Below are 27,619 nucleotides of genomic sequence, written 5' to 3'. Positions count from 1 at the left end.
TATCTGGCCAACATAAGGGCGTAGGAGTACACTGCAAAAAAGCTATCTTGTATTTTTTGGCCTAAAACAGTGATTTAAGTTGGTAAAACTTGGAAATATAAATTACTGATATTTAGGGCAATAATGTAAGTTAGCACAACAAAGGAAGCCAGTTGTCTGCTCAAAAACAAGTTGGTGAGTTGTTGTTACTTATATCTTTAAGTTGGGGTTCACAACAAGGTACGGAAGCCCTGAACCGCAAGTGAAGAAATTTTTTTTTGAGATGTTATCTTGTTATTTCGAGATCATATCTCGTTATTTCAAGATAATATCTCGTTATTTCGAGAAAACACACCTATTTAAAAAAAAAAATTATTTTAAAAAAAAAATAAAAATTTTGACAAAGCGACGTCACACCTATGTAAAAATTATTTTTTTTTTTACATAGGTGTGTTATCTCGAAATAACGAGATATTATCTCGAAATAACGAGATATTATCTCGTAATTACGAGATATTATCTCGAAATAATGAGATAATATCTGAAGAAAAAAAAAATTTTGGAAGATTTTTTTTTTTTTTAATTCTTTTTTTTTTTTTTTACATATTTGTATTATCTCGAAATAATGAGATATTATCTTGAAATAACGAGATATGATCTCGAAATAACAAGATAACATCTCAAAAAAAAATTTCTTCACTTGCGGTTCAGGGCTTCCGTAACAAGGGACTATAGTTCTGATAACTCTTATTTCTTTGTTGTGAAATTCGGTTATTAGCGAAAGCTAGCGGCTAACTGATGCTAGCGGCTAACTGATGCTAGCGGCGCTGCTTGTTACAGCTACAAGAGTAGCTATTAGCGTATCAATGCTAACTCCAAATTGTGGTCACAACATTAGCTGACATTTCATAGCGGCTTTACAATCGTGGCAATTCAGCACATTGCAGAAGTTAGCAGAAGTAAGGATTAAAAGTTATTACAATGTAAAATTATAAGTTAGTACAACTTACAGTTGAGTTGACAAAAATATGAATTCAGAGTTGAGCAAACTCAAAAACAAAACTTAAAATATTTAGTTTAATTGTCCAACTTTTTTAAAATTTTATCGAAGTTTGTTGCCTTGAAATTTTGAATTCACCCAACTTTTCTTTTTTTGCAGTGTTTATGTGTGGTGGGATGGGAAGAATGTTGCTGTCAATCTGTTATTTCATTCTGATTACTTTATATGCAGGCCGACCCAGCGGCTTGATGAAACCCTGCGAAATCTACTTAACCGTCTGATGTAATTTATGTTCATTTAATTTATCATTTTCACTCAATTATGAAAATAATGATGGAACACAGCACTCACTGACAACTCAATCCCAGTGGTGTTCTTATAAAGTAAATGTCGCCCTCTTGTGGTTGTTTTGGGCATTTCAGGGTTTTTTTCTATCACTGCAAGAATTTGTTTCCCTTCTTTAACCTCTTTTTGCAACCATTTCTTCAACATGTTCCTTGAAAAATAGTAAACATTTGTTGTTATTCACTTTCTTTGCTTGAAATGCAAATGCATTTTGTCCTTGTATGCCCTAGTTGAATGTGTCTAGGGCGAACTGTAACAAGATTATCATGCTCTTCACTGACGGAGGAGAAGAGAGGGCGGAGGAGATCTTTGAGAAGTACAACCCAAACCAAGCGGTACGACTGGAAACACGTTCAGAGATCAGAAAGCAGCAGTCTTTTTATCACCATATTAAGATTTTTTTTTACTCTTTTCTCCTCACAGGTGCGAATTTTTACGTTTTCAGTCGGTCAACACAACTACGACAAAGGACCAATACAGTGGATGGCCTGCAATAATAAAGGTATGATGCTGAAACATAAACTGTTGTGTACATGTGACTCACAACTCTTCACATGACTTATATTCCTCTGTGGAGGATGGAGACATTATTAACCCATAAGAACCCATGGTGACACGCGTGTAACAAAATCTTCTAGAATCTCCCATATTCAGCTTTATGCTTCACCTTAACTCATTAAATCCCTTGGCAAGACTGTGTCACTGTGTGACTGTGACAAGAAGTGACTTCTCCAAAATATGTGTGTAACTGGAAACAGAAATGTGGAAAAGTAGCTCATTTCAAAAAGCTTTTTTTTGTTACTAGGCTAAATTTAAACCCATTTAACAATTCTAATTCTAATCTAGGTGCATTTGATCAAATATAAACAAAACATAATCCTATCCTATCCTGTCACAATTTCGATATATGTTGTGGAGATGCAAAGAAAAAGGCAAATTTGTGTTTCTGTGAGCAGAAAAGGTGTCTAGTTTATTTATTTTAAAATAAGAAATATCATAAACATAACTTCCATAAACGCCCAATCTAACATATATGTCATATCACAGATCTTTGACATTTAGGGGTAGATTTAAAAAAAAAAATTAAAACATCATAAATGTGTTCTATGTGGTTCACTTGGTCTGTGGTATATCCCCCATAATTTTACTTTAAGGATTAATGGGTCTTTTTAAGCATGATATGTAACTTTTGCTGCATTAAGATTTATGTTAAATATTTTTTTAAGTTCTGTAACTAACAAGTATGTTTACTGTACTTAAGTACAATTTTGAGGTAATTGTTCTTTATTTGAGCATTTACATTTTATACTTCTACTCCACTACATTTTGAGGCAAATATTATACTTTTTACTTCACTGCATTTAACTTTTTAGGTTGAGATTTAACATAAAAAACATAATCAGTGACTTTTTCACTGAGAAAATGAGCCCTACCTTGAGAAAATTAAAACACTGCTTACATAAAAGCATCAAAAGTAATAATCCAACAATGTATGTGGAATATCTATCTGATTGGGTCCATTCTGCATAATGAGTACTTCTACTTTTGATACTATAAGTACATTTTGATGCTGATACTTTTGTACTTTTACTTGTTTTGAGGTTTTGAATGCAGGACTTTTACTTGTAGTGGAGTAATTTCACAGTGTGGTGTTAGTACTTTTACTTAAGTAAGGGATCTGGATTATTTTTCCCCCTTTTGCTTAAATTATCCTAAATGTTTCACAGAATTTTCCAATCTAGAGAAATACGCATTTATCAAGGTGTCATATCACCTCTTTGTATGTTTTTAGCCAGTTTTAAGCACATTTCTGTGATACGCTTTTTGGATCTTGGTTGTTTTTAGGTCTATATTTTAATCGGATTAAGGATTTGAGTCATCGCATGTCTGCATTTTAACTTTCCAAGAAACTAGGAAAAGTTAGTGGCAGTTTTTAATCACTCGGTTCATTTGTTTGGGAGGAATGAAGACTTCAGCAGATAACTCGGCTCCTGGTAAAAAACCTCCTGAACATCTGGATCTTAAGTTATAAGAGAAACAAGCTGAGCAGCAGTCTGCTTTGTTTCCCTGCAGGGTTCTGTCCACCAAACAATATTAGAGAAACACTGATTGTGTAAACAAACTGGGAGAAACTGGGCCTGTGTTTTTTTAGTTATGAGCATCCATCAAACACAAAGTGCAGAGGATTTCATTCACTGTGAGCACACCTTTACATTTAGTTCTTCTTTAACCCATTTAGGCCTAAAATGCCTGGGAAAAAAATGCCTGTAAAACCTATATTTGAGAGCTTATACATGTGGCTTTTATAAGAAGTTGAGTTTATTTAACCTGAAATTTTTCTGGAAATTCAACAGAAGATTTTTCAGCCTCTGTTGCAGATAGAAATTAAATTCAAAGTAATTCAAAGTATTTGAGAGCTTATACCCGTGGCTTTCATGAGAAGTTTATTTGTCCAAACCTTCAATAAAGTTTTTTAAAAAATCAACAAACTCAGCAAATGTTACATTTGACTGAATAAAAATCCTATGCATAATACTAATACATGCTCATTAGCAAGATGCAAACATGATATGACCATTGGAAGAAATGGAAATGGAAGAAATCTTAAATAAAAGCTGCAGCTTGCCTGGAGCAAGGATCACAGTGCAAATTTGAACTATATCGATATATGCGATATGGTCTAATTCCATATCACATTAAAAAATATATCGATATATCTTTTATATCGATATGTCGCCCAGCCCTATCATAGACCACTATGTGTTGTAATATTATCGGTGTTTTGTGTCTGTTTTGTTATGACTTGTTCCTTGTTTGTGCTGCTGTTCTGTCTTGACCAGGATTCCCTTGAAAAACAGATTTTTAATCTCAATGGGACCTTTCCTGGTAAAATTATGGTTTAATAATAAAATCCCAGACTTTTGGCAGCTTTCAGACAACATTAGAATACAAGATGAATATGAAAATAAATGTGGTGTCTTAGTAAATACATCAATGCTCTACTTGTCCAGACATTTGAGCTTTTTGTCAGTTTATTTGGTTATTTACTCAAAATAAAGTTTCTTATTGGATGTTGGATGGTAACCCTTACCCTAACTTTTATTTTCTACCTATTTGTCCCAGGCTACTACTATGAGATCCCATCTATAGGAGCCATCAGGATCAACACTCAGGTAAACAGAAATTAATCTCTGTTGTTTATTGTTTATTGTTTATTGTTTATTGAATGGATCCCCATTAGCTGACGCCTTGGCGACTGCTAGTCTTCCTGGGGTCCCTAAAAAGACATAGAACATGACATACAAACAACATAAACAAAAACAGTACATACAAGAAAAACAATAACAAACTCAATTAATACATACATGCAATACTGCTAATAATTCTACATTCATATTTACCCGACAAATGTTATACTGCAAAAATCATTAATTCAGATGTCTATAGTGTCAATATCAGCTGTATACACTTATAATTTGTCATTTTATTAGAGAACATTTAAAAGGAAGAATCATCCGCTACAGATATAGCAGAGAAAAAGAAATAAAATAAGAAAACAAAATAAATCGCAACATATTAGTAATCATTCATTTGGTGGGCGGCATCAAATGTTACTTCCCTTGTCTTTCACTCCAGCTCTCTCTCTGGATTACTGAACCAGTTGCTCTACTCTACTGCCCTTACTTTTTAACTACACAATGTTTGACTTGTGCTTTTTATTATTTTATCTCTTTTTTTTAATCCTGCTGTATCTTATTGTATCCTATTTATATTTTTATTTCTATTTCCCTGTTTTAATTGACTGTTTTCAATTGTGTCTTGCTGTTTTTAATGTGTATGTAAAGCACTTTGAATTACCTTGTGTTGAATTGTGCTATACAAATAAACTTGCCTTGCCTATTGTGCCCTCTTGTGGTGAATTGACTGTAGTGCAAGTAATAAATAAAGTAAAGCTCTTCTCTGATCATTCCCTGCAGGAGTACCTGGATGTTTTGGGCAGGCCTATGGTTAAAGCTGACAGAAGGGCCAAGCAGGTTCAGTGGACCAACGTCTACCTGGACGCTCTGGTACGTGATGTCACAGTTCACCTAAATACACAACACACTTTGCAGCTCCAAAGCTGTGGAATGAATTGGCCTCCTCACTGTCTCATTTTAAATCTCTTCTTAAAAAAAAAAAAAAACCCACCTCTTCTTGTTGGCTTTTAACACCACGTATAGCAGGGGTGTCAAACTCAAATACACAATGGGCCAAAATGTAAAACTTGAATAAAATCGCAGGCCAACATTGAACAAATAAACCTTTTAATATATACCAAACATGTTTTGCTTTAACATTAAATATGGAACCAGCAACGCTTATAAACATACAATATATAACTAAATAGTGCAGACATGCAAAAACAAATTTCAAATAAAAAACACATCAATGTCATTAATTTATTAATGAAAAATTAAATAAAAATCGTATGCCTCTTTTCTATTTGCATCCTTCTGATTTAAATATCAAAATAAACTTTTTCAACAGGTTAATAAATTCTGCCTTTCTTTTCGCCATTTTTGGGAAGGGGTAGCTGGGAGACAGCTCTAGCTTGAGGTTGCTATGACGACAGTCACAGAGGAGCGTTTCTGGGTCCTGTCCTGATTGACGCGCCAAAACAACAGCAGGGCATTGTGGGATTTGTAGTATTAGCGGTAAATGCGCCGTATAATACCTGCGGGTCAGCTTTTATAGTACAATAATTATATAATAATTTGGTATTGCCTCGGGGGCCAAATGAAATTACACTGCGGGCCAAATTTGGCCCACGGGCCAGAGTTTGACACCCCTGACGTAGAGTGTTGATTTTATGTTGATTTTATGATTTTTTGTTTTTATTGTATTCATGCATATTTTATTTTGTGCGGGCAGTACATTTTACATTTTATTTTATTTATTTTTATCCCATTTTTAATTTATTTAATCTTATTGCATCTTACTGATCTATTGTTTACTACATCTCTTTGTATTGTGTTATGTATTTATTGTTTGTGCAGCACTTTGGTAACCTTGTGTTTGCTAAAATTGTGCTATATAAATAAAGGGGATTGGATTGGATTGGATTGGATAAGTCTGGGAAAAGAAAGTGACATTTTCAGTTAAATGAAGTCTGAAATCTGTTTTGTGTCAGATGAAGAATTTCAGATAAGTCTTGTTCAATTATTCAAAACTTGCTGTTTGTCATCCCAGTAAACTCAACTTCAACTCTGTTCCAGCACTGTTTGTGAGAGGACAGATTAACATGATTTCAGAAATGCTGCATCAATCAGTTTTTTGTGCTTCTTAAGCTTCTGTGGAGACTAACTTTTAGGCGACAGTGTAGATAAGAAACCAGTCGGGTAAACGGAGCCAAAACAGTTTGGATATTATCATTCGTTTACTGATAAGAAGCTGTCAACATTTGTGACTGGACTGACCTCATCAGCACCAGAAATGTTTCTGCCTTTTATTCTGGTAAAAAAAAAAAAAAAAAAAAAAAAAAAAATTGGGACACACATAAGACTGCATAAAATCCAGATATTTTTTTTTATTTTTCTTATTATTTTTATTGGATTTTTCTTTTCAAACAATAAAACAAGGCAGCCATTCAACAAACAACAGACACTTCAATCAGAAAGGAAAAAAAACAAAACATACAGACTCAGACAGACAGGCAAAATCCAGATATTTATTAATAATAATAGTAATGATGATGATGGTGATGATGATGATGATGATAATAATATCAATAATAATAATAATAATAATAATTCTTACTATTATTATTGGTATTATTGGTATTTATTAATAATAATGATAAAAATAGTAATAATAACAATTATTATTATTATTGTATTAGTATTTATTAATAATAATAGCAATAATAACTATTATTATTATTATTATTATTATTATCATGCTGTTAATTCTGTTGATAATAATAATAATAATAATGATAATAATAACAGGGATAAAAATGAAATCAAATCATGATCAAAAAAGAAACTAAACCAGCATAATTTAGGAAAATAAAACAAAAAAAGAAATACATGAATTAATGCAGGAAAAAAAGAGAAATTATAACACATTTGAAATTTGAAATTTATTGACTTAATTGTGACAAGGATTTATTTTTAAAATTATAATTAATCAGAGAAATCATAGAAAAACAGAGAAAACACCATGACGTATTCTGTGAAGTTACGCCATGATGAATGTGGCAGATTGGCCTACATAGCTAATGTCTATTCAATATGCTGCATGTTTCATCCTCCAGGAGCTGGGCCTGGTGATCACTGGGACCATGCCTGTCTTCAACAAGACCAGCACAGGCCCCAAGGTAAACAAAAGACAGGAAAAGTTCTACCTTTTTTATTTAAAACATTCTTATTTGCAGGTTTGTTCTTGACTGACTCACTCAAACTATATTCACTTAACGTCTGACACTTTGACCCCATGGGAGAATTTAAGTGTGGTTTCACGACACCCCGTAATGTTAAAATAGCATAAATAAATGAACTATATATAAATATATATATATATATATATATATATATATATATATATATATATACACTACTGGTCAAAAGTTTTAGAACACCCCAATTTTTCCAGTTTTTTATTGAAATTCAAGCAGTTCAAGTCCAATGAACAGCTTGAAAGGGTACAAAGGTAAGTGGTGAACTGCCAGAGGTAAATAAAAAAAGGTAAGCTGAACCAAAACTGAAAGATAATGTACATTTCAGAATTATACAAGTAGGCCTTTTTCAGGGAACAAGAAATGGGTTAACAACTTAACTCTATGGAGTCTTGGGCTATTTTGTCCATTTTTGAATTCTTTTCATGTCTTTGTAAGTCATTTTGTGTCTTTTTTGGGTCATTTTGTGTCTTTTTTTAGTCATTTTGTGTCTTTTGGTGTTTTTTTGGTCATTTTGTGTCTTTTTTTAGTCCTTTAGTCCAACATAAAATGTGATTTTGAATCTTTTTTTTTACTTTCAAAACACTATCATGCTCAATAAAGAATTTTAAATGTTGCAAATGTGCATTCATTTCAGAGTACACTGAGACATTAAACTGCATAATTTTCACTTAAATTCTGGAAAAGTTGGTGTGTTCTAAAACTTTTGACCAGTAGTGTATACATGGCTGTTTGTTTTCTTCAATTTCTTTTTCATTTCAATGCCTGGTACAACTAAAGGTACATTTGTTTGTACAAATATGATGATAACAACAAAAAAAGCTCATAAGAGTTTAATTTAAGAGCTGATATCTAGCCATTTTCCGTGTTTTTATTGATAATAACCAAATCAAATCAAAATCAATATGAAGAAAACCATGGAAAATGTCTAGATACCAGCTCTTAAGTTCAACTCTTTGACCCCATGGGAGAATTTAAGTGTGGTTTCACGACACCCCGTAATGTTTCCCAGGCTAAAAAAAAAAAAAAATAACAACATGAATACTCCCAATTATCGTCTCATCCTTTACTTTCATCCCCCTCTTTCTTGTGGCGCTCTCTTATATCCTTTGTTGACGCTGAGGTCCCTCACAGCTCTCCCACGTGCCTCCACAGGAAGACCTTCTAACATGTCATAAAGCAAAAATCAAAAAAGAGATCAAACCTGCAGATGAGAGAGACAAATGATCCAGTAGCTAAGTGCTTCAAGATGAGTTTGCATGTGCACCTCGAAGGACTCGGGGGTTACCTCCGCTAGGCTCAAGACGGAGGCTGGAAATGCCTTGTCAGTGACTCATGGCGGCATGTAAAGCTTTTGGGAATGAGACTGTCCAGATTTCTATTGCACCCCATTTCCTTGAAATCATTCAGAGTGCACAGAGGGACTTGACTCATCCAGAAAGAACAACAGGACTGGTGAGTGGGTCTCACAGTGACTTCCTCTGCTTTTCTTTCCTCTCAGAAATATCAGAACCAGCTCATCTTGGGGGTTGTGGCTATTGATGTTTCCCTGGAAGATATCAAGAGACTGACGCCCCGCTTTACTGTAAGAGCACACACCACGTACACAAACAAACACAGGACGCAGCTGAGAGACTAGGCCTGAACCTGACTAAAGAAATTCTTAGAGGGCCAGTACATATGACTTTGTCAACTAATTGATTATATGCTTTAGAATAGAATATATGAATAGAATGCCTTTAATTTCATTGTGCATGTACAACAAAACTTGGTCAGTGCAAATATCCCCATTAAATGCCAGTTATGCACTTATAACTTCTAAAATAGCATAAATAAATGAACTATATATAAATATTTTTATAGAGAGAGCCATGTATATATATATATACATATATATATATATATATATATATATATAACCTCCGTCCCTATTTTCACTGATATCTCCTTCTTTATTTATCTTCCTTGTAGTTTGGACCAAATGGCTACTACTTTGCCATTGACCCCAATGGATACGTGCTGCTCCATCCTAATCTCCAGCCACTGGTAGGCCATCACTCAGGCTTAACTCACTTAACTCACTGGGACAGTCCTGTCTGGTTACTTGCTCATTAAGCAGATTTCCTACTGAATGGGTGCTGGAAATCATTGAAACACTTGAATCATAGTGTGTGCTTGGATATGTATGCAGTACTTGAAACTGGTTGAAATTAAAGTTATACAGGAAGCCAAGTCCACTTCCACTTTTCACCTGAGTAGAATGCTTTCATGAAATATAATTGTGGTTGTTTATTGTGCAATAGCATCTAATTTAATGTAATGAAGAAGTGAAATACTCATTATAATTTATATAATCTATGTACTTTGTATCAATATATAATTTACGTATTTATGTCATTTACGCAACCTGCTCGGAAAGCATAACAATGTAGGAAAAGGGCTTAAGTTTGACTTTAAAACGCTTTAGAAGCTCTGACTGTTTTTGGTCAAGTTAAACATGACATTCCTGATAGTCAACAGGCTTTTTAGACTGAAAATATGTAGAGATTCTTGTCATTTGCAGCCCAAAGGGAATTCCTACTGCTTATATTGAGTTTTTATCAACCCACAATTACATGTTACAAAAAGCACCCTTGCAGAAAGATCCAGTATCTCTTGTTTTTTAGCATGAACCGGACATAGCATAGCTTCTCTGCTGCAGATAAAATGTTGATGTTGCAGGATAGAAATGTTGCATGACCCCGCTCACTTTGGATGACTCGGCTTTAAATGTCCCGATCATACTGCATCATGCATCCAGAATGATCTTTGTTGAAACAAGGAACAAGATGTTTCTCATTGACCCTTGAGATATGCAGTGTTTTTGTACATGACACATTCACATATTGGTCACAGATGATCACAACATTCAAAAGTTAGTGTCAACAGATATTTATCTCCATAATTATTTCCCCATTGGAAGCTCCAAAAAGGAAAGTATCAGAATCTGTTTTGGGAAACAGAACATCAATAACTGATGTTTTCTGATTAATTCCACTCCTTTGTAGTCAAAGGCCACATATTATAAATGACACTATTACACAGAATAATTGCTTGCATTTCTGTGTAGACTCCCAAGTTTGATGAACCTGTTACGCTGGACTTCCTGGATGCAGAGCTGGAGAACGAGATCAAAGTGGAGGTTTGGGAAAATGGATTACTGCAACTCTTATAGACTCCATGAGCTCATATTAGCAACAATAAGACTGTATCTCTTAAAAGAGTATGATTTTATTAATATATATTGGCTAATAATTTGTGTTTGATTATTTGTCGACAGATAAGGAAAAAAATGATTGATGGTTTAACAGGAAATTACACAATATCTACTTTGGTGAAATCCCAAGATGAGGTAATTTTACATTAAAAGGATGTTTATGAGCGTTATGAACACATTTGCTTTGGAAATGTAACATGCACTGACCAAAGTGTTGCCCCTCAAAGCGCTACATTGACACGTGTCAGAGGACGTACACCTTTGCACCGGTGAAGGGGACAGATTACAGGTAAATATCAAAGATTAAGTATGTCTTGTGGATTGCATGTGTTAAGTTTTTTTGCCAAACTGCAGTCAAGAAACAGAGAAATTCCAGATGCATTGCACTGACACAGTTTGCAAAATATTTGTCATAATTGCATAAATCCATTTTACTCTCATTGGGATTGAAGAGTGTGGTTTTAAGTTCAGGACAAAGTCCAGGCATGCTTTAGAGTGATCTAGTTGAAGCCATGAGGGGCCAGACTAATGTGTTCTGTTTGGAAAATTTAGCCTTCCGCTAAAAAATGCTGCACAGAACTTACTGAAAGATTTGTTATGATGATTTTTCTCTCCAGGAAAGAGGGAACCATGCAGGTTTTTTTGCATTTGAATTGGTTGGCTGAACATGATTATGTGCATGGAGTTAATGGATTAGACAGTGGACAGTTTACTTGGTTCAACAATCTGGATTTCAAGCAATTTCTTGGAAAAACTTTCATTGATTTCAAAAATCACAAAATAGTTGCAGAACATGAGCTTAAGTTGGTTTTTTTTGTGCACTGGTCAATTTTGAGATTTTTCTCCCATAACATGTCTTCCTTCAGGAATAGTGGAAAGAAAACATCCAAAACTAACATTTATGTGTATATTCTACTATATTTAATCCATTTGTGCCTGTAGATTTCTCCTAAATTCACTAAAAGTTATCATTCTATTGCAGCGTGTAGTACTATGAACATAGTCAGCTTTAGAAAGCTCCTACTCTCCTGCACAATATTATGTGTTTCACATGTTCTCAACTGTTATTACTTTGAGTTACATTCAATATTTTGTCTTCACAGTCATTTCTATTAAGAATGTATAAAAACCTTTAAAGGCCGTTTCATGCATATTTGCTTTTTCTCATGATGAGCAATAAATATCAACTTCAGCTACACTTACAGACACCAAACTTACCACTTTTTACCACTAACTATATTCTGAAGGTCTATATATCATCCATATTCTGATATATAGACATATATATATATATATATAAATTACTTTGATATATATATTGATACAATATTTTCCTATTTCCTTCTGTGAAAAACTTTTAATCTAACATATCAACAAAATAAAATAACTTTGAGATCTGCTTTATCCAATGTTCACGTTTATGTCCTGGAAATATATGCAAATGAGTGCATATTTAATGAGTACCACCTCATTTGCATATATAAACATAGAATTTCAGAAAACTTGTAATGCAAACATTTTTTGCCTTAATGTAAATAACAAACTGGGGAAGTTTCATGGTGATATCTATAAGTTTTCAACAAAAAAAAACCCTTTTCACCTGTAGTGTGGCAAGAATTAAAATTTAGTGTTGAATTTTTATACTTTTATGATACTTGTATGTGTGTTTCCTCCCTCAGCCTGGCCCTGGTCCTTCCCGACTCCAGCATGCATTACATTCGGGCCAACATCGCCGACACAATCACCCAGGCAAAATGTAAGTGCCATCTAAATCAGTTCAGTCGCTTGTGCCATTCTTAGTTTTTCCACTCAGTAACATTAACCCTCAATTAATACGGACAGCGGATAAATGCTGCTGGCTGGAGAATGACTGCTAATGTTCTCCGGCGACATTAATGCTCTCTGTGCTACGGCTGAGAAACGCTCCTGCCTCTGCTTATGGTTCCTATCCATCACTTACACTGTACATTACACAACCACATGCAGCTACGCCACCCCTGCGTGCCCTCGCCTCTAGCGTTGCCATGGCAACACACACCCCTCAGTTGTGGCGCTGTTCAAAGTTTTTTTGTTGCCAGACAGCGGGACGAGTGGCTCCAGTGTCCCCTTTCACACATATAGTACTCATCAATTCATTTACAGCTAAGTACCTCGCTATGTGAGTGTGTGTGTGTGTGTGTGTGTGTGTGTGCGTGTTCTTGTACTTCCTACATAGTGAGGACCAGAACACGTTTTTAACCAACAGAGTGAGGACATTTTTGCAAAGTGAGGACATTTCGGCCGGTCCTCACTTCTTTAAAGGCTTTTTTTTTATTTCAGACTTTGTTTTAAGGGTTAACGGTTACATGATAATGACAACTAACTGAAACTGTATTGTGTGGTTATAAAACTAACTAAAATTATAGTGAAAATGTCCTTCGTTTTCGTCTTTGTCAACTTTTTTCATACATAATGAAGATGGATCAGGCAAAGGAAATAAAGGCAAAATTTACTGTGACCTCTTTTAATCTCCCACCCAACAAATACCCCATTACAAAAAACTAAAACTAAAGCATTTAAAAAAAAATAAATACTGAACTAAAACTAGCAAACTCACTCTAAAAACTAATTAAAACTAACTGGATTTGAAAACAAAAATTCACAACAACAAAAAAAACAAAATTAATAGAAAATTCCAAACTATTATAACCTTGCAAGGAAATTCACTGTTCCAATGAGGGTCCTCACAAAGATAGAAGTACAAGAATGTGTGTGTGTATGTGTGTGTGTGTGTGTTTATGCTCAAGCTGATTGGACACCGTACAGTGGATCAGAGGTTCCATATGTGTGGCGTTGTCGTCTCATGTCTCTTTTGAGCCCTGTCTGTTCCCACTAGTAAAAGATGTCATTGACTCATAGTGTTACTCAAAGGACAGTTTTATAGTGTGTGTGTGTGTGTGTGTGTGTGTGTGTGTGTGTGTGTGTGTGTGTGTGTGTGTGTGTTTGCCTGTCTGCAGCCAAAGTGGGCATCAAAGAATGTATGGAGGCCTTTTAATGCACAGCACACCCAGTCTAGACAACATACTTATTATATGGTTTAGTGTATTCTAAAGAACTGTTTTCCAAAGAATATTATACATTATAAGTTTAATTTCCCACCATTAGGTTGCAATTGGCTAGTCTTTATTCCACAGAGCTGTGAAAATCAACTGGCAGAGACTTGAAGCTTTCTTGACGTCGGTAATCCATCACAGGGAACATTTCATCACCTTTATTTTTTCTCGCCGAGTTTCATTAAGTGCAGGGATCGGCCTGAACACTCTCCTTGGTGGTGCTGCTTTTAAGGTTGTTCCAATGTTTGAGATGTAGTTATTGGCTTGGCAGCTGAATGCATGAGAAACTGTGTGTGTGGGGGGAAAAAACACAAACATGGATTTATTTTTTTTTTTTATTCTGATATGAATTTGTGTTTTTTTGTTCTGAACTGGTTGTCGTTTTGCAGCTAACATCTTGGCTTTTTCTGGGAACCTTTAAATCGTCAAAGTAATTAACTTTGACAGTGTAAAGGTAACAAAATCCAAGTTTTTGCAAGTTGATTTTCACACTGATAACACACCATGGTTGCTTTAAAAGCTAGAGAAAAAGAGCGAGTTATTATTGCGAAATAAATCCCAACAGGCTGATGAAGGTTTTTGAAACATCTTTAAGGGATTTATTACACAATAATGACATGATCATGATAAATAATTTACTGAACAATATCTGAGGACACATTTTTAAGCACAGCCCATGTAAAAAGTCTATTTTGTTTAATTTTTTTTATTAATTCTATTTTTATTTTCTATTTCTTTCCGTGTATGTATATATATATATATTTTGAGTTTCTTATTTTGCACCAATGGGAGTTGCACTCCAATTTGGTTGTGTATATATACAATGACAATAAAGGCTATTCTATTCTATTCTATTCTATTCTATTCTATTCTATTCTATTCTAAAATATTTATCTAGGCCTCTCCCCTGATACTCAATTCCTAATCACTTGCTGCATCTTCCACACACATCTTATTTAAACTCTAAGTGTTCTTACTTTTGAATACAATATTCTTATTCAACGTCCATTTGAATAAAATATTGTGTGTAACCCTGTTGGATTATTTCCTTTCCTGCTCTCTTTTCCAAATCCCCTATTTCCTCTTCTCCTCATCTTTTTACCCTCCTCCTGTTCTCCTGCCCTCCTCCTCAACTCTTGACCATTCCTGGTGTGTTGGACCCCCCTGCAGCGTTTTTGGGCAAGTATTCTCCTCCTGTGCTTTACCTCACAACCCCGTCTCCTCACTCTCACACTACCAGCAGACTTTGGATGTAACTTCACTTGTAGTCAGGCGGCTTAGGACCAGATTTGAGAAGACAAAAGACAAAAGAAGACAAAAGCACCAACATTTTTCCACATGCTCTCCATCACCATAGGTTTCCATTTTTGGTAGGAGCCACTTTTTCAAGATTGTGGATCGGAGATGGCAGCCATATAACCCATAAGAACCCACGATGACACCTGTGTAACAAATCTTCTTGAACAGGGGTTTCAAACTCAAATTACCTGGGGGCCGCTGGAGGAAGTATTAAAATGACCAAAATTGCAAAAAAAAAAAAAAAAAAAGACACAAAATGACAGAAAAAAACTAAATTACTTTAAAAAAGACACAAAATGACCAAAAAAAGACACACAATTACTTAAAAAAGACACAAAATTACCAAAAAAAGACACAAATTTACTAAAAAAAATGACAAAAAAAAGACACAAAATGACAAAAAAGACACAAATTGACAGAAAAAAACTAAATTACTTAAAAAAGACACCCCCCACAAAATTACTTTAAAAAGACACAAAATGAGCAAAAAAAAGACTAAAAAAAAACCCATCATAAATGTGTTCTATGTGGTTCACTTGGTCTGTGATATATCCCCCATAACTTTCCTTTATGGATAACTAGGTCTGGGTTCTTATGGCATAAAGTCTATGAGAACCAATATATCTTTCAAGCCACTTAGAAGGTCAATCTTGGTGTCAAAATCTACATTTTCTGGGTCAAGGAATCATTTAAAGCTATTGAGAATATCACTAGATGACTCACTGTAAATAATGTGTTGATCAAGATCTAACATGAGATGAAAGCGTACCCTTGATTTTATTTTGCAGTGTACAGGGCAGCTTATCCGCACTCTGCTGTGAACATAGATTCCGAACATTTTCAACTCAGGATTCTCTGCTGCAGCACTTGAAGCGAGTTGCCTTCCAGTCTGGTTGAAAATGAACATATCTATTTGATCAAAAAATCATCTAGTGATGTTCTCAATAGCTTTAAAGGATTCTTTGACCCAGAAAATGTAGATTTTGACACCAAGATTGACCTTCTAAGTGGCTTGGAAGATATAGCATTTCTCATAGACTTTATATGGCTGCCATCTCTGATCTGCAATTTTGATGAAGTGGCTCCTACCAAAAATTGAAAACTATGGTGATAGAAAGTAAGTGGAAAAAAATTGGGGTAACACTTTACAATAACCATCATTTATAAATGGTAAATAGATCGTTTATTAATGTTAAATCATCATTTATAAATGGTAAATAGATCGTTTATTCATGTTAAATCATCATTTATAAATGGTAAATAGATAGTTTATTAATGTAAGTTAATAGTTACTTTACCATTAACAAACAATTCAATTCTAATTAATAATGTTTATCTATTTATTAACGGTTTATAGTTGCTCTCATAACATTAAACACTATTTTAAGCATTTGTTAATGATTTCCAAATGATTTATTTTGCTTTAAGAAAATGGTTGTAAAACATCTATAAAGATTAAATATGTAGACTTAATTGTAGTACTTTGGAGATGGTTAATATTTGGTTTATTAACCATCTATAAACATAACTTAGATGGTCATTGTAAAGTGTTACCAAAATTGGTGCTTTTGTCCGCCGTGTCCCCTTTATTTGGCTAAGCCGCCTGACTATTGTAATTGGTTGGTCATACGCGGTGTGGCAGACTCACAAACACAGAAGCGTTTTGTTTTCTGTTTTTCTTCTTTCTTCGTGGCTTCTGATTAATAATGACAATTCTGTTACACTGAATCAAGCTGGTGTCTGCTCTCAGAAGCAGCGCTTCGCATGCAATGTGCGCCCACACAGCGTGTCGCAGATGGTGTGTGTGTACGTCTGTGTGTGCATGTATGTATTTAACCCCCCACCTGTTCCAATGGCCCTCAGATGTGGTTTTGGCACTAAGCCACTGCAGCAGGAAGAACACAGGACAGGATGTTTGTATTATTTAGAGGTGAAGCTATAAAGGAGAAAGCTGTGAGTCTGCACCCAAAACATGAGTCGGTGCTTTTTCTTTGTTTTCTTTTAGTTTTCTCTTTTTGACTCACTTTGAGTTTTACAACCTTGTTTAATAAGTCCTAATGAAAGACAGAGTCCCTCCTGACACACTAATGCCCATCTCTTCTGTTCCTACTTCTGTCTGCTTTGTCATCACTTTTGTCTTGTTTGTGATCATTGAATCATAAATGTTGAAAAGAATACATATTTTTCCTATTAACTATAGTGCTATTTATGTATAATTTTCGTGTGAGTTTCCACATTTTGGAGAAATTGGCTGTCAAGGTGTCTGCCTTGTCTTGAATGTAGTAAAACAAATGGTGCTTAGCTTTTGGTGCTCAAAGTGCCAAACATTTTTAATTCAAGATAATCCACAAGCCTTGTTGTGAGGAGTTTCATGTAGGAACTATTTTCAAACTACAACCAACAACCAAATTATATATATATATATATATATATATATATATATATATATATATATATATATATATATATATATATATATATATATATATATATATATAAGACACTGAGCCTCCACTATATTCTTGCTCTGACCCTAGACTATAGATCCAGAAACTTAATTTCCTCATCTTTGATTGACTACTTACAAAAAAACTAGGGGAAAATGGTCCAACGACCAACGGCCGCCATTTTGATATGCAAATGAGAAGGTCAAAAAACTCAAAATTTCGCTTGGGAACCATTTTTTTTTGGATTCAGCACCCTTGAAATAAGTAAAGTAGGCCAGTTCCCGACTTGTACCCATAAATGCTCCTCACTTTCACTTTTTGGACAATTCCGTCTAGACTATTTTCTACTTTTTCAAAGGGTGAATTGAAGAATAAAAGTCAATTTAAAAACTCAAGTGAACTTGAAGACATATCATGTCCCAATTCCCACATCTACTTGTCATGCATGTGTAAAGTCAGTGAAGGTTCTTGTCTTGCATGCCTCTGTGTGTGATGTTGATTCCTTCTGAAATCCATTCAAGATTTTGGATGGATTGTAGCTGCATGTCATAGATACTGCACTGATTCAGTTATTCTCAAAATATTCACAAAAATAGCTGAGATGTCATTGTCGGTGTGAAAAGGCGTGCGAGAGTGCAGAAATATAAGCAGTCGTCACTCCCCAAATCTCCCTGCTATCCATCATTACTAGATACTTTGTTGGATTAGTAAGTGGTGACCGAGTATCAAAGGAGCAACACATGGGTGCAATTATTTCCCAATCATGACCACCAAAGAGGACAAGGAGTAGCCCATGTCGTCATGAGAAATTCTGCTGTACGGTATAATCAACTGTCAACACAACATGCTTTGGAGAATGTCAGAGGGACGTTAAGGTTATGAGCTGTGGTTAATATTCCTCCTATGTGCCGTATTGTAATGCAAATACATCACTGAAGTGCAGTAACTCCACAGATTTACTCTATCACCAAAAGAATGCTAATACTAATGCTAAAAACACATCTAAATCATAACTTTTAAAACGCCTGACCGCATTTTAAGCCGGCCTTTGTGTTCTCCATCAGCACTGTCTCCATTTACATCCAAAGGCCTTTAACGTTTTGTTTGGAGTGCAATATTTCTATTCAGGACTCGCTCTGTGAATAAAATATTGTGTCACCTTTGACCCCTGTGGTTTTACCCTGTCTTTTTTTCCCCTTTCTTTTCCCTCTCGTCTTTACCTCCCTGGGGGACGATTCTCTCGTTCGCTTACTTTCTCTCTGCTGGGATTTTTTTCCACTCCAGGGAAAGATGGCAAGTATTTTTTCCTTTACTTTCATCTCTTTCCTCTCGTTCTTGAGCCTCGTTGGTCCGGTACTGTACCCAGCATGTCTAGCCAAGCCTATTCTGGTCCTTTTGCATTTATACCTGACTTTCAGCTGTCCGTGCAAGGCTTTTAATTTCTGTGTAGTGTAAAACTGTCCTCAAGCTTTTCCTGTAGTTAGTCCAGTTTTGTGATAAATAATTTCCTTTTTGAGTATCAACCCCTCACTTTACAAAGCTATTGTATGTTGCATTTTAACTAAATATCTTAAACATAAAGACCTGAAAGGCATCGTCTGGATTTTTTTAAGTTATGTTGTATGAGTTTCTTAGCCATAGTCAGTGTATTACCTTCCCCCAGTTTGGAGAAACAGGCAGGATTACTGGCACGGGAGCTAAACAATGTACGGCTGTGCATGGGGGCAGCAGCAAAAACACTTAAAAACCATCTTAAAAAACCGGCAAAGTAAAAAAAATCTACATTGGTTTAAGTGTACGCTATATTTTACAATATTAACTAGCATTACCTTCACTGCAAAAAAGCCAACTTGTATTTTTTGGCCTAAAACAGTGATTTAAGTTGGTAAAACTTGGAAATATAAATTATTGACATTTAGGGCAATAGTGTAAGTTAGCACAACAAAGGAAGCCAGTTGTCTGCTCAAAAACAAGTTGGTGAGTTGTTGTTACTTATATCTTTAAGTTGGGGTTCACAACAAGGGACAATAGTTCTGCTAACTCTTATTTCTTTGTTGTGAAATTCGGTCATTAGCGAAAGCTAGCGGCTAGCTGATGCTAGCGGCTAACTGATGCTAGCGGCGCTGCTTGTTACAGCTACAAGAGTAGCCATTAGCGTATCAATGCTAACTCTAAATTGTGGTCGCAACATTAGCTGACATTTCATAGCGGCGTTACAATCGTGCCAATTCAGCACATTGCAGAAGTTAGCAGAAGTAAGGATTAAAAGTTATTACAATGTAAATTATAAGTTAGTACAACTTACAGTTGAGTTGACAAAAATATGAATTCAGAGTTGAGCAAACTCAAAAACAAAACTTAAAATATGTAGTTTAATTGTCCAAATTAAAATTTTATCGAAGTTTGTTGCCTTGAAATTTTGAGTTCACCCAACTTTTCTTTTTTTGCAGTGTTACCATCAGACAGCATTGTTTAACTTTATATGGTACGTGATAGTGAAAGCCCCCAGACTCTGTTGACAAAAACAGTAATTGAAGCTCACAGAACATGGCATTTCCAGTTCTACCATGGCCTCCATCAGAACGTTACTTTATGTTATTGTGTGACTTTGGTGTATGTGAACTTACCATTTAAAACACCAAAGTGACACAATAACACAAAAAACAAACTGATCGATGCAGCTGTAGACCAGCAACTCCAGTGTTCTACGAGGTAAAATACTTTTTTTTGTGTAAGGAATTCAGTGGATTTGACAATAGAGGATAATGCAGCAAGGTAAAGCAATGAAAACTTCCTAAATATAGCATACACCTCAACTGATGTAACTGTTTTTTAAATGGCTAAAATACATTTTGCTGCTGCCCCCATCCACAGCAGTACATTGCTTAGCTTCTATCCTAGCGCTTCTGCCTGATTCTCCAAATTGGGAGCATGCTGACCATTAACCTAGAGTAGATAATACACTCATTATGTACAAGTGACTCATACAACCCCACTCCAAAAAATCTGAACTATCCCTTTAAGCATAAGAGTGAATTAAATGGAAGTTGAATATGTGGAGCTATGGTGCTAATGTTTTACTGCTCAATCTGTAGAGCGATTTAATCTCATTTCTGCTTTTGGTCTCTTTTTTTTGATGCACTTTTAATATTCAACAAGTTTTACATTCTGTCCAGGAGCACCATTTTACCTGCATATAATAATTATATATTAGTTTAATTTTATCCCGTCTAATATTAACCTGCATTGGAGGAAGATTAATAATCTTTTATACCTTTCACCAGTTTCTGAAAGCCTGATGGCAGACAAGTTTGATGAATACGGCTATACATTTATCGCACCCAGGTAAGATGGCAAATAGTTTGTTTTTGATCACATTTACCAAACAATTTGAAAAACTTTTTTTGTTTTTATTTCTACTGTGACTCAGGATTGATGCAGATTTCAACCTTGTGATTCACTTGTTATTGTCTCATTTTCTACAGGATGTACTGCAAGGACTTAAAACCTGACAAGAACAAAAACAACACCGAGTTCCTCATTGAGTTCAACAATTACATCGACACAAAGACTCCAAACAACCCCATGTGTGAGTATCAAAACACTCAATGACTAAACCAGGGGTGTCAAAACTCTGGCCCGCGGGCTAAATTTCGCCCGCAGTGTAATCTTATTTGGCCCGCGAGGCAATACTAAATTATTATATTATTATTGTACTATAAAAGCTGACCCGCCGGCATTATACGGCGAATTTACCGCTAATACTACAAATCCCACAATGCCCTGCTGTTGTTTTGGCGCGTCAATCAGGACAGGACCCAGAAACGCTCCTCTGTGACAGTCGTCATAGCAACCTCAAGCTAGAGCTGTCTCCCAGCTACCCCTTCCCAAAAATGGAGAAAAGAAAGGCAGAATTTATTAACCTGTTGAAAAAGTTTATTTTGATATTTAAATCAGAAGGATGCAAATAGAAAAGAGGCATTTATTTAATTTTTATTTAATAAATTAATGACACTGATGTGTTTTTTATTTGAAATTTGATTTTGCATGTCTGCACTATTTAGTTATATATTGTATGTTTATAAGCGTTGCTGGTTCCATATTTAATGTTAAAGCAAAACATGTTTGGTATATATTAAAAGGTTTATTTGTTCAATGTTGGCCCGCGATTTTATTCAAGTTTTATATTTTGGCCCATTGTGTATTTGGGTTTGACACCCCTGGACTAAACACTCCTGGTGCCATAAACTAAGACATTTATCTTGAGAATCAAAGCGTTTCTACTGGATCTTATTGAACTCTGCAGCATGCTCGGAGCTCATTCTCACTCCAGACTTGCTATTTACATCTCAAAGAGCTGCTAAGCTTTACAGTATTTGCTCTAGTATGTATATGTGAATGAATCTCAGCCATCTGGCTTGGCATTAAGGTGTGCATTGAACATTTAATGGAAGAGCGCCAACCCAAACCTATTCCCAGAGGTCTCTCTTTCCAGTGAAATACAGGTCTGGCTGCATGGGTTTGGTGTGCATGACCAGGCAAAGCTTTGTGATGTGGAACCCCTGTGTTCGTGTTACCCATTTGATGCTAACTCTAAAAGTCTGACCATCACACGCCTGAGTGCACATGTGTGAGGCACGTCGGCTTAGATGTGACACACACACGCTCGCACACACACACACAATATTCACCAGTAATATGCCTTCCACACCCCACCTATAGCCGCTCGACCTCATCCAATTACTGTGTGTTTGTGAGAAAGAGCAGGACACGTCAAGCCAGGAGCACGAGAGGAGTAATAAAACACAAATCAGGGGCCGGTGGACCTTCTCCCAAAACATCTGACCAATGCATTAACATCTTTACCATTTCTTGCATACACTCATTGATATGCATCACACGCTTTGAGTAACACAAAAAGGTCCCCAGGTGTTTATAAAATATCGCCGTCAAGTTTGCTTTGACAATTTGAGTTTGAGAACTTAGTTCAAACATCTCAACATGATCAATCCAATAAAACTTTTCACCCAATTGAAATATTACTTTCACCATTATTAGCTGCTAGTTTAATGGAGTCCACAGGGAGTTCAGACAGAGAGAGAGAGAGAGAGAGAGAAAGAGAGAGAGAGTATGAGCCACTACTGGCGGCTTGAGTATCGTTACACGCTTTACTTGGTTAAGCCACTGCAGTGGCGAAGAACTTGAAGTACATTAGGAATTCCTGGGCTGCCTTCAATAAAGGAACCCTAATGAAAACCACTGCACGAGGAGAGAAGGTGGGGTAGGGAATAAAGTGTTACACCAGCTGTTTTCTCTGATGTGTGTGGTGTGTCATAAAGGTTGGAGGAGATGGTGGGGGTATATATCGACGAGCCTCGATGTTAATGGACTGAAGCGGGTCGTCGGAGAGTTCAAAGTGGCGGGCACTGCCAAAAAAATGGGCGAGCGGCTTTTATCGCCTGTTATGTTTGTCATGCGGTCTTGTCGGATGTCTCGAAAAATAATTTGTTACACCAACCCACCACCGACACCTTGGCAGCATTAGGAACATTTATCAATCGTTTTTTGGGGGGCTTTACATAAAAACCAGCATTTTATGGATCATATCATATTTTTCTTTAGGTTTTTTTCTTTCCTTTTGGTTACCTTTTCCTTCCTTTTCTCTTTTTTAATATCTGTTCCCTGTTGGCTATTGAGGCACTTAGTCTTTGGGTATTTTACCGTGTCAAACATTAACAATAGGTCAAACAGCAACAATTACGCCTATTTTAAGTATTTCACAAAGGAACAGTCATAACAAATGGTCTATAATTTTTTTTTTAAAAGAGATCTAGGGGTTTTTCTTGAGGAGCGTAGATTAAAGTAACAAACCTACTGGGTATGAAGAGCTCTCTGGCCTTCCCCTGAAAAATGTGGATCAAAGAAAACCTGTACCAACTAGGAAGGGACTTACAATTACCTTAAAGCAGCTATTCTCAACCTTGGGGTCGGGACCCCAATTGGGGTCGCGAGATGATTTCTGGGGGTCGCCAAATCATTTTGGAAGTCAGCTCTGTCTCCACTGTGTTAAAGTGTTCATGTGTTTTAGTCTTTTTGGTAATTTTGTGTCTTTTTTTGGTCATTTTGTATCTTTTTTTGGTCATTTTGTGTCTTTTTTTGGTCATTTTGTATCTTTTTTTGGTCATTTTGTGTCTTTTTTTGGTCATTTTGTGTCTTTTTTTGATCATTTTCTGGTCAATTTGTGTCTTTTTTGGTAATTTTGTTTCCTTTTTCTGGTCATTTTGTGTCTTTTTGGGTCATTTTGTGTCTTTTTTTGGTCATTTTGCGTCTTTTTTGGTCATTTTGTTTCCTTTTTTGGGTCATTTTGTGTATTTTTTTGGTCATTTTGCGTCTTTTTTGGTCATTTTGTTTCCTTTTTTTGGTCATTTTGCGTCTTTTTTGGTCATTTTGTTTCCTTTTTTGGGTCATTTTGCGTCTTTTTTGGTCATTTTGTTTCCTTTTTCTGGTCATTTTGTGTCTTTTTTTGGTCATTTTGCGTGTTTTTTGGTCATTTTGTTTCTTTTTTGGGTGGTCTGAACTGTGCGTGTGAGATTGTGTTCAGTGAGTGGGGGACACGGACAACATGCATGTTAAATTGGGGGTCGTGACTCAAAAAGGTTGAGAACTACTGCCTTAAAGAAACATAATACTACAGTGATCAAAACAGCGTCAAAAGATGCAAAGAAACTGCAAATAGACACAAAGTTACCACATAGAGATTCAAAACACCTATGAAAAAAGGCAAAAGGCAACTACAAAGGGACTCAAAATAATTTGTTACACCAACCCACCACCGACACCTTGGCAGCATTAGGAACATTTATCAATCGTTTTTTTTGGGGCTTTACCTTCAGTTTCACCATCACATTGTGCAGTGGTGGAAAGTAACTAAGTACATTTACTCAAGTACTGTACTTAAGTACAATTTTGAGGTACTTGTACTTTACTTGTGTTTCTATTTTCTGGAAATGTATACTTCTACTCCACTACATTTTGAGGCAAATATTGTACTTTTTACTCCACTACATTTAGCTGACAGCTTTAGTTACTTTTCAGGTCAAGATTCAACATAAAACATATGATCAATTTAAGGTGATTAGACTTTTTTATATTATTAAATCTTATAACAGTATATTAAGTACTTAAATGAGCCATATTGTTACAAAATTAAAACCCTGCTTACATAAAATCATCAATACAAATAATGTAATAAGATATTTAGAATATATAAAACAATCTGAGTGGGTCCATTCGGCATAACAAGTACTTTTACTTTTGATACTTTAAGTACATTTTGATGCTGATACTTTTGTACTTTTACTTAAGTAAGTTCTGAATGCAGGACTTTTACTTGTAGTGGAGTAATTTCATAGTTTTGTATTAGTACTTTTACTTAAGTACGGGATCTGAATACTTCTTCCACCATCACATTGTGTCTGTTTTGTGTCTGAGATGTAACCTTTTCTTACCTTCTTTCTGAAAGAAAAAGAAAGCCTCATCTGTTGGTCAAATTGGTTTCGTTCCTCTAACTTTGCTCGGGTCCTTGTAAGTTTAGAAGCATATCAACCGGAGCTTATTCCCACGTTGCGCTCAATTTTCAATTCATTTTGAATGCCTAAAATGTGATGTAAATGCTTAAGTGTTCCCAACTCTCTCCCAATTTTATTTTGTTCTTTGCTTTTCTGGTATCATATATACTCTGTGGATCATATCATATTATTCTTTAGGATTTTTTCTTTCCTTTTGGTTACCTTTTCCTTCCTTTTCTCTTTTTTAATATCTGTTCCCTGTTGGCTATTGAGGCACTTATCATACATATTCCAGCAGATTCCTAGTACTCAGACTTTTAAGCTTAGGACCAAGGTTATAATAGTTTTGGATTTTTCATTAGTTTTAGTTTTAATTTCGTTGTCATTTTTTGTTTTTAAATTCAGTTAGTTTTAATTAGTTTTCAGAGTGAGTTTGCTAGTTTTAATTAGTTTTTATTTTTGGGAAAATGCTTAGTTTTAGTTTAGTTTTTATTCGTTTTCGTGTTAGTTTTAGTTTTTTTTGTAATGGGGTATTTGTTGGGTTTTGAGATTCAGAAAGGTCACAGTAATTGTTGCCTTTATTTCCTTTGTCTGATCCATCTCAGCCCCAATAAGTTTATTAAGTCATAAAACCAGATAGATGAAATAGATTTCATATCAACCAAAAAGGTTTACGTATGAAAAAAGTTGACAAAGATGAAAACGAAGGACATTTTCACTCTAATTTTAGTTAGTTTTAGTTAGTTTTGTAACCACAAAATACAGTTTCAGTTAATTATCGTTTTTTAAAAACTCTCATTTTTATTTTTATTTCAGTTAACGGAAATATTTTTCCAATTCTAGTTTTCATTATTTCGTTAGTTTTCATTAACTATAATAACCTTGCTTAGGACGTCTAAAAAAAGAACAAAATGGACATTTTAAATACCTGACAGTTAAACATTTACTTTCTGATCAGACACACAAATTCAGAGATAAATTGTTTAAGCTGAAATGTTCTGTTTCAGGTAACGTGGAGCTGGTGAACCGATTGCTCCTGGATGCTGGCATCACCTCATCTCTGATCAAGCATTGGAAAGGTTATGATGCGCAGTAAGTGAAGAACCAAAATCTTTCTGCCACTTCACCAGACAAACGTGGCAATATGGCATCGATTATTTGTTACTTGGCATTTTGTAATGAATGTCAGAGTATAAATTGACTGCAGATGGTTCAAGTATTTCAGCATCACCAGTAAATGTCATGCAGACAGAAAGCACATTCCAGATTTTTGTAACTGTATGTTTTATGGCTTTATCTTCTCTGCTTGTCAGGTCTGGTGTCTTGGCCAGATTTGTTGCCACCGATGGAGGGATCACACGGGTCTACCCCAAAAGGTACTTGTTAAGCTCCTAAGGCAGGGGGGCTTTGATTTAGAAGCATTGTAAGGACAATATATTCAGGATTATTTGATATATGTGGTCTGCTAAGAAAGCTGCTTTCTATTCTATAAATAATAACATTTTGAACATTCACCTGTCCATCCATCCAGTGCCACTTCATCTAATCTGAGTCATGGTGTTAGCAGGCTAAGCAGACCTTTTCTCTATACCCCTACCTACTTTTTCCAGTGACTACTGGGGGATCCAAAGGCATTCTTTGGCCAGATGGGATTCTGTCTGGCCTTGGGTGACCTCTTTGTGGAACATGACTGAATTTCTTCTACAGCGGTTGTTCATGAGCAGACCTGGGCATTAGGCGGCCCAGAAATTGGAAATCAATACAACCGCAGTGCTTTTATTTTGAAGGCGGTTTACGTATATCTGCCTGCATGTATACCCACCTGCAAAGACTCGACTCTTTTAACTGATAGTTCACAAAATTTATTTAAAACAGTCAAGTCTTTGGGTATTTTACCGTGTCAAACATTAACAATAGGTCAGACAGCAACAATTACGCCTATTTTAAGTATTTCACAAAGGAACAGTCATAACAAATGGCCTATAATTTTTTTTTTTAAAGAGATCTAGGGGTTTTTCTTGAGGAGCGTAGATGAAAGTAACAAACCTACTGGGTATGAAGAGCTCTCTGGCCTTCCCCTGAAAAATGTGGATCAAAGAAAACCTGTACCAACTAGGAAGGGACTTACAATTACCTTAAAGAAACATAATACTACAGTCATCAAAACAGCGTCAAAAGATGCAAAGAAACTGCAAAT

General features: G+C 35.4%; 1 protein-coding gene and 1 long non-coding RNA gene across 2 annotated transcripts in view; one reads left to right on the top strand and one right to left on the bottom strand.

Moving 5' to 3' along the window:
• The window catches only part of LOC131960291 (uncharacterized), a 138,114-nt gene that overhangs the window by 64,617 nt on the left and 45,878 nt on the right, over nucleotides 1–27,619 (bottom strand). The gene's annotated exons all lie outside the window — the stretch shown is intronic.
• Nucleotides 1–27,619, top strand: part of cacna2d1a (calcium channel, voltage-dependent, alpha 2/delta subunit 1a) — a 158,113-nt gene that overhangs the window by 103,917 nt on the left and 26,577 nt on the right. The window contains exons 12-26 of the mRNA XM_059325449.1: nucleotides 1,555–1,659; nucleotides 1,748–1,826; nucleotides 4,448–4,497; nucleotides 5,302–5,391; nucleotides 7,620–7,682; nucleotides 9,262–9,345; nucleotides 9,732–9,806; nucleotides 10,870–10,941; nucleotides 11,080–11,151; nucleotides 11,244–11,305; nucleotides 12,696–12,772; nucleotides 21,139–21,199; nucleotides 21,340–21,443; nucleotides 26,430–26,514; nucleotides 26,736–26,798. Of these exons, the coding sequence (XP_059181432.1) occupies nucleotides 1,555–1,659; nucleotides 1,748–1,826; nucleotides 4,448–4,497; nucleotides 5,302–5,391; nucleotides 7,620–7,682; nucleotides 9,262–9,345; nucleotides 9,732–9,806; nucleotides 10,870–10,941; nucleotides 11,080–11,151; nucleotides 11,244–11,305; nucleotides 12,696–12,772; nucleotides 21,139–21,199; nucleotides 21,340–21,443; nucleotides 26,430–26,514; nucleotides 26,736–26,798 (1,142 nt within the window). The remainder of the gene's footprint in view (nucleotides 1–1,554; nucleotides 1,660–1,747; nucleotides 1,827–4,447; nucleotides 4,498–5,301; nucleotides 5,392–7,619; nucleotides 7,683–9,261; nucleotides 9,346–9,731; nucleotides 9,807–10,869; nucleotides 10,942–11,079; nucleotides 11,152–11,243; nucleotides 11,306–12,695; nucleotides 12,773–21,138; nucleotides 21,200–21,339; nucleotides 21,444–26,429; nucleotides 26,515–26,735; nucleotides 26,799–27,619) is intronic.

This window comes from Centropristis striata, chromosome 22, assembly GCF_030273125.1.
Source record: "Centropristis striata isolate RG_2023a ecotype Rhode Island chromosome 22, C.striata_1.0, whole genome shotgun sequence".
Classification (NCBI taxonomy): Eukaryota; Metazoa; Chordata; class Actinopteri; order Perciformes; family Serranidae; genus Centropristis; species Centropristis striata.
This window is presented reverse-complemented; position numbering and strand designations above follow the sequence as displayed.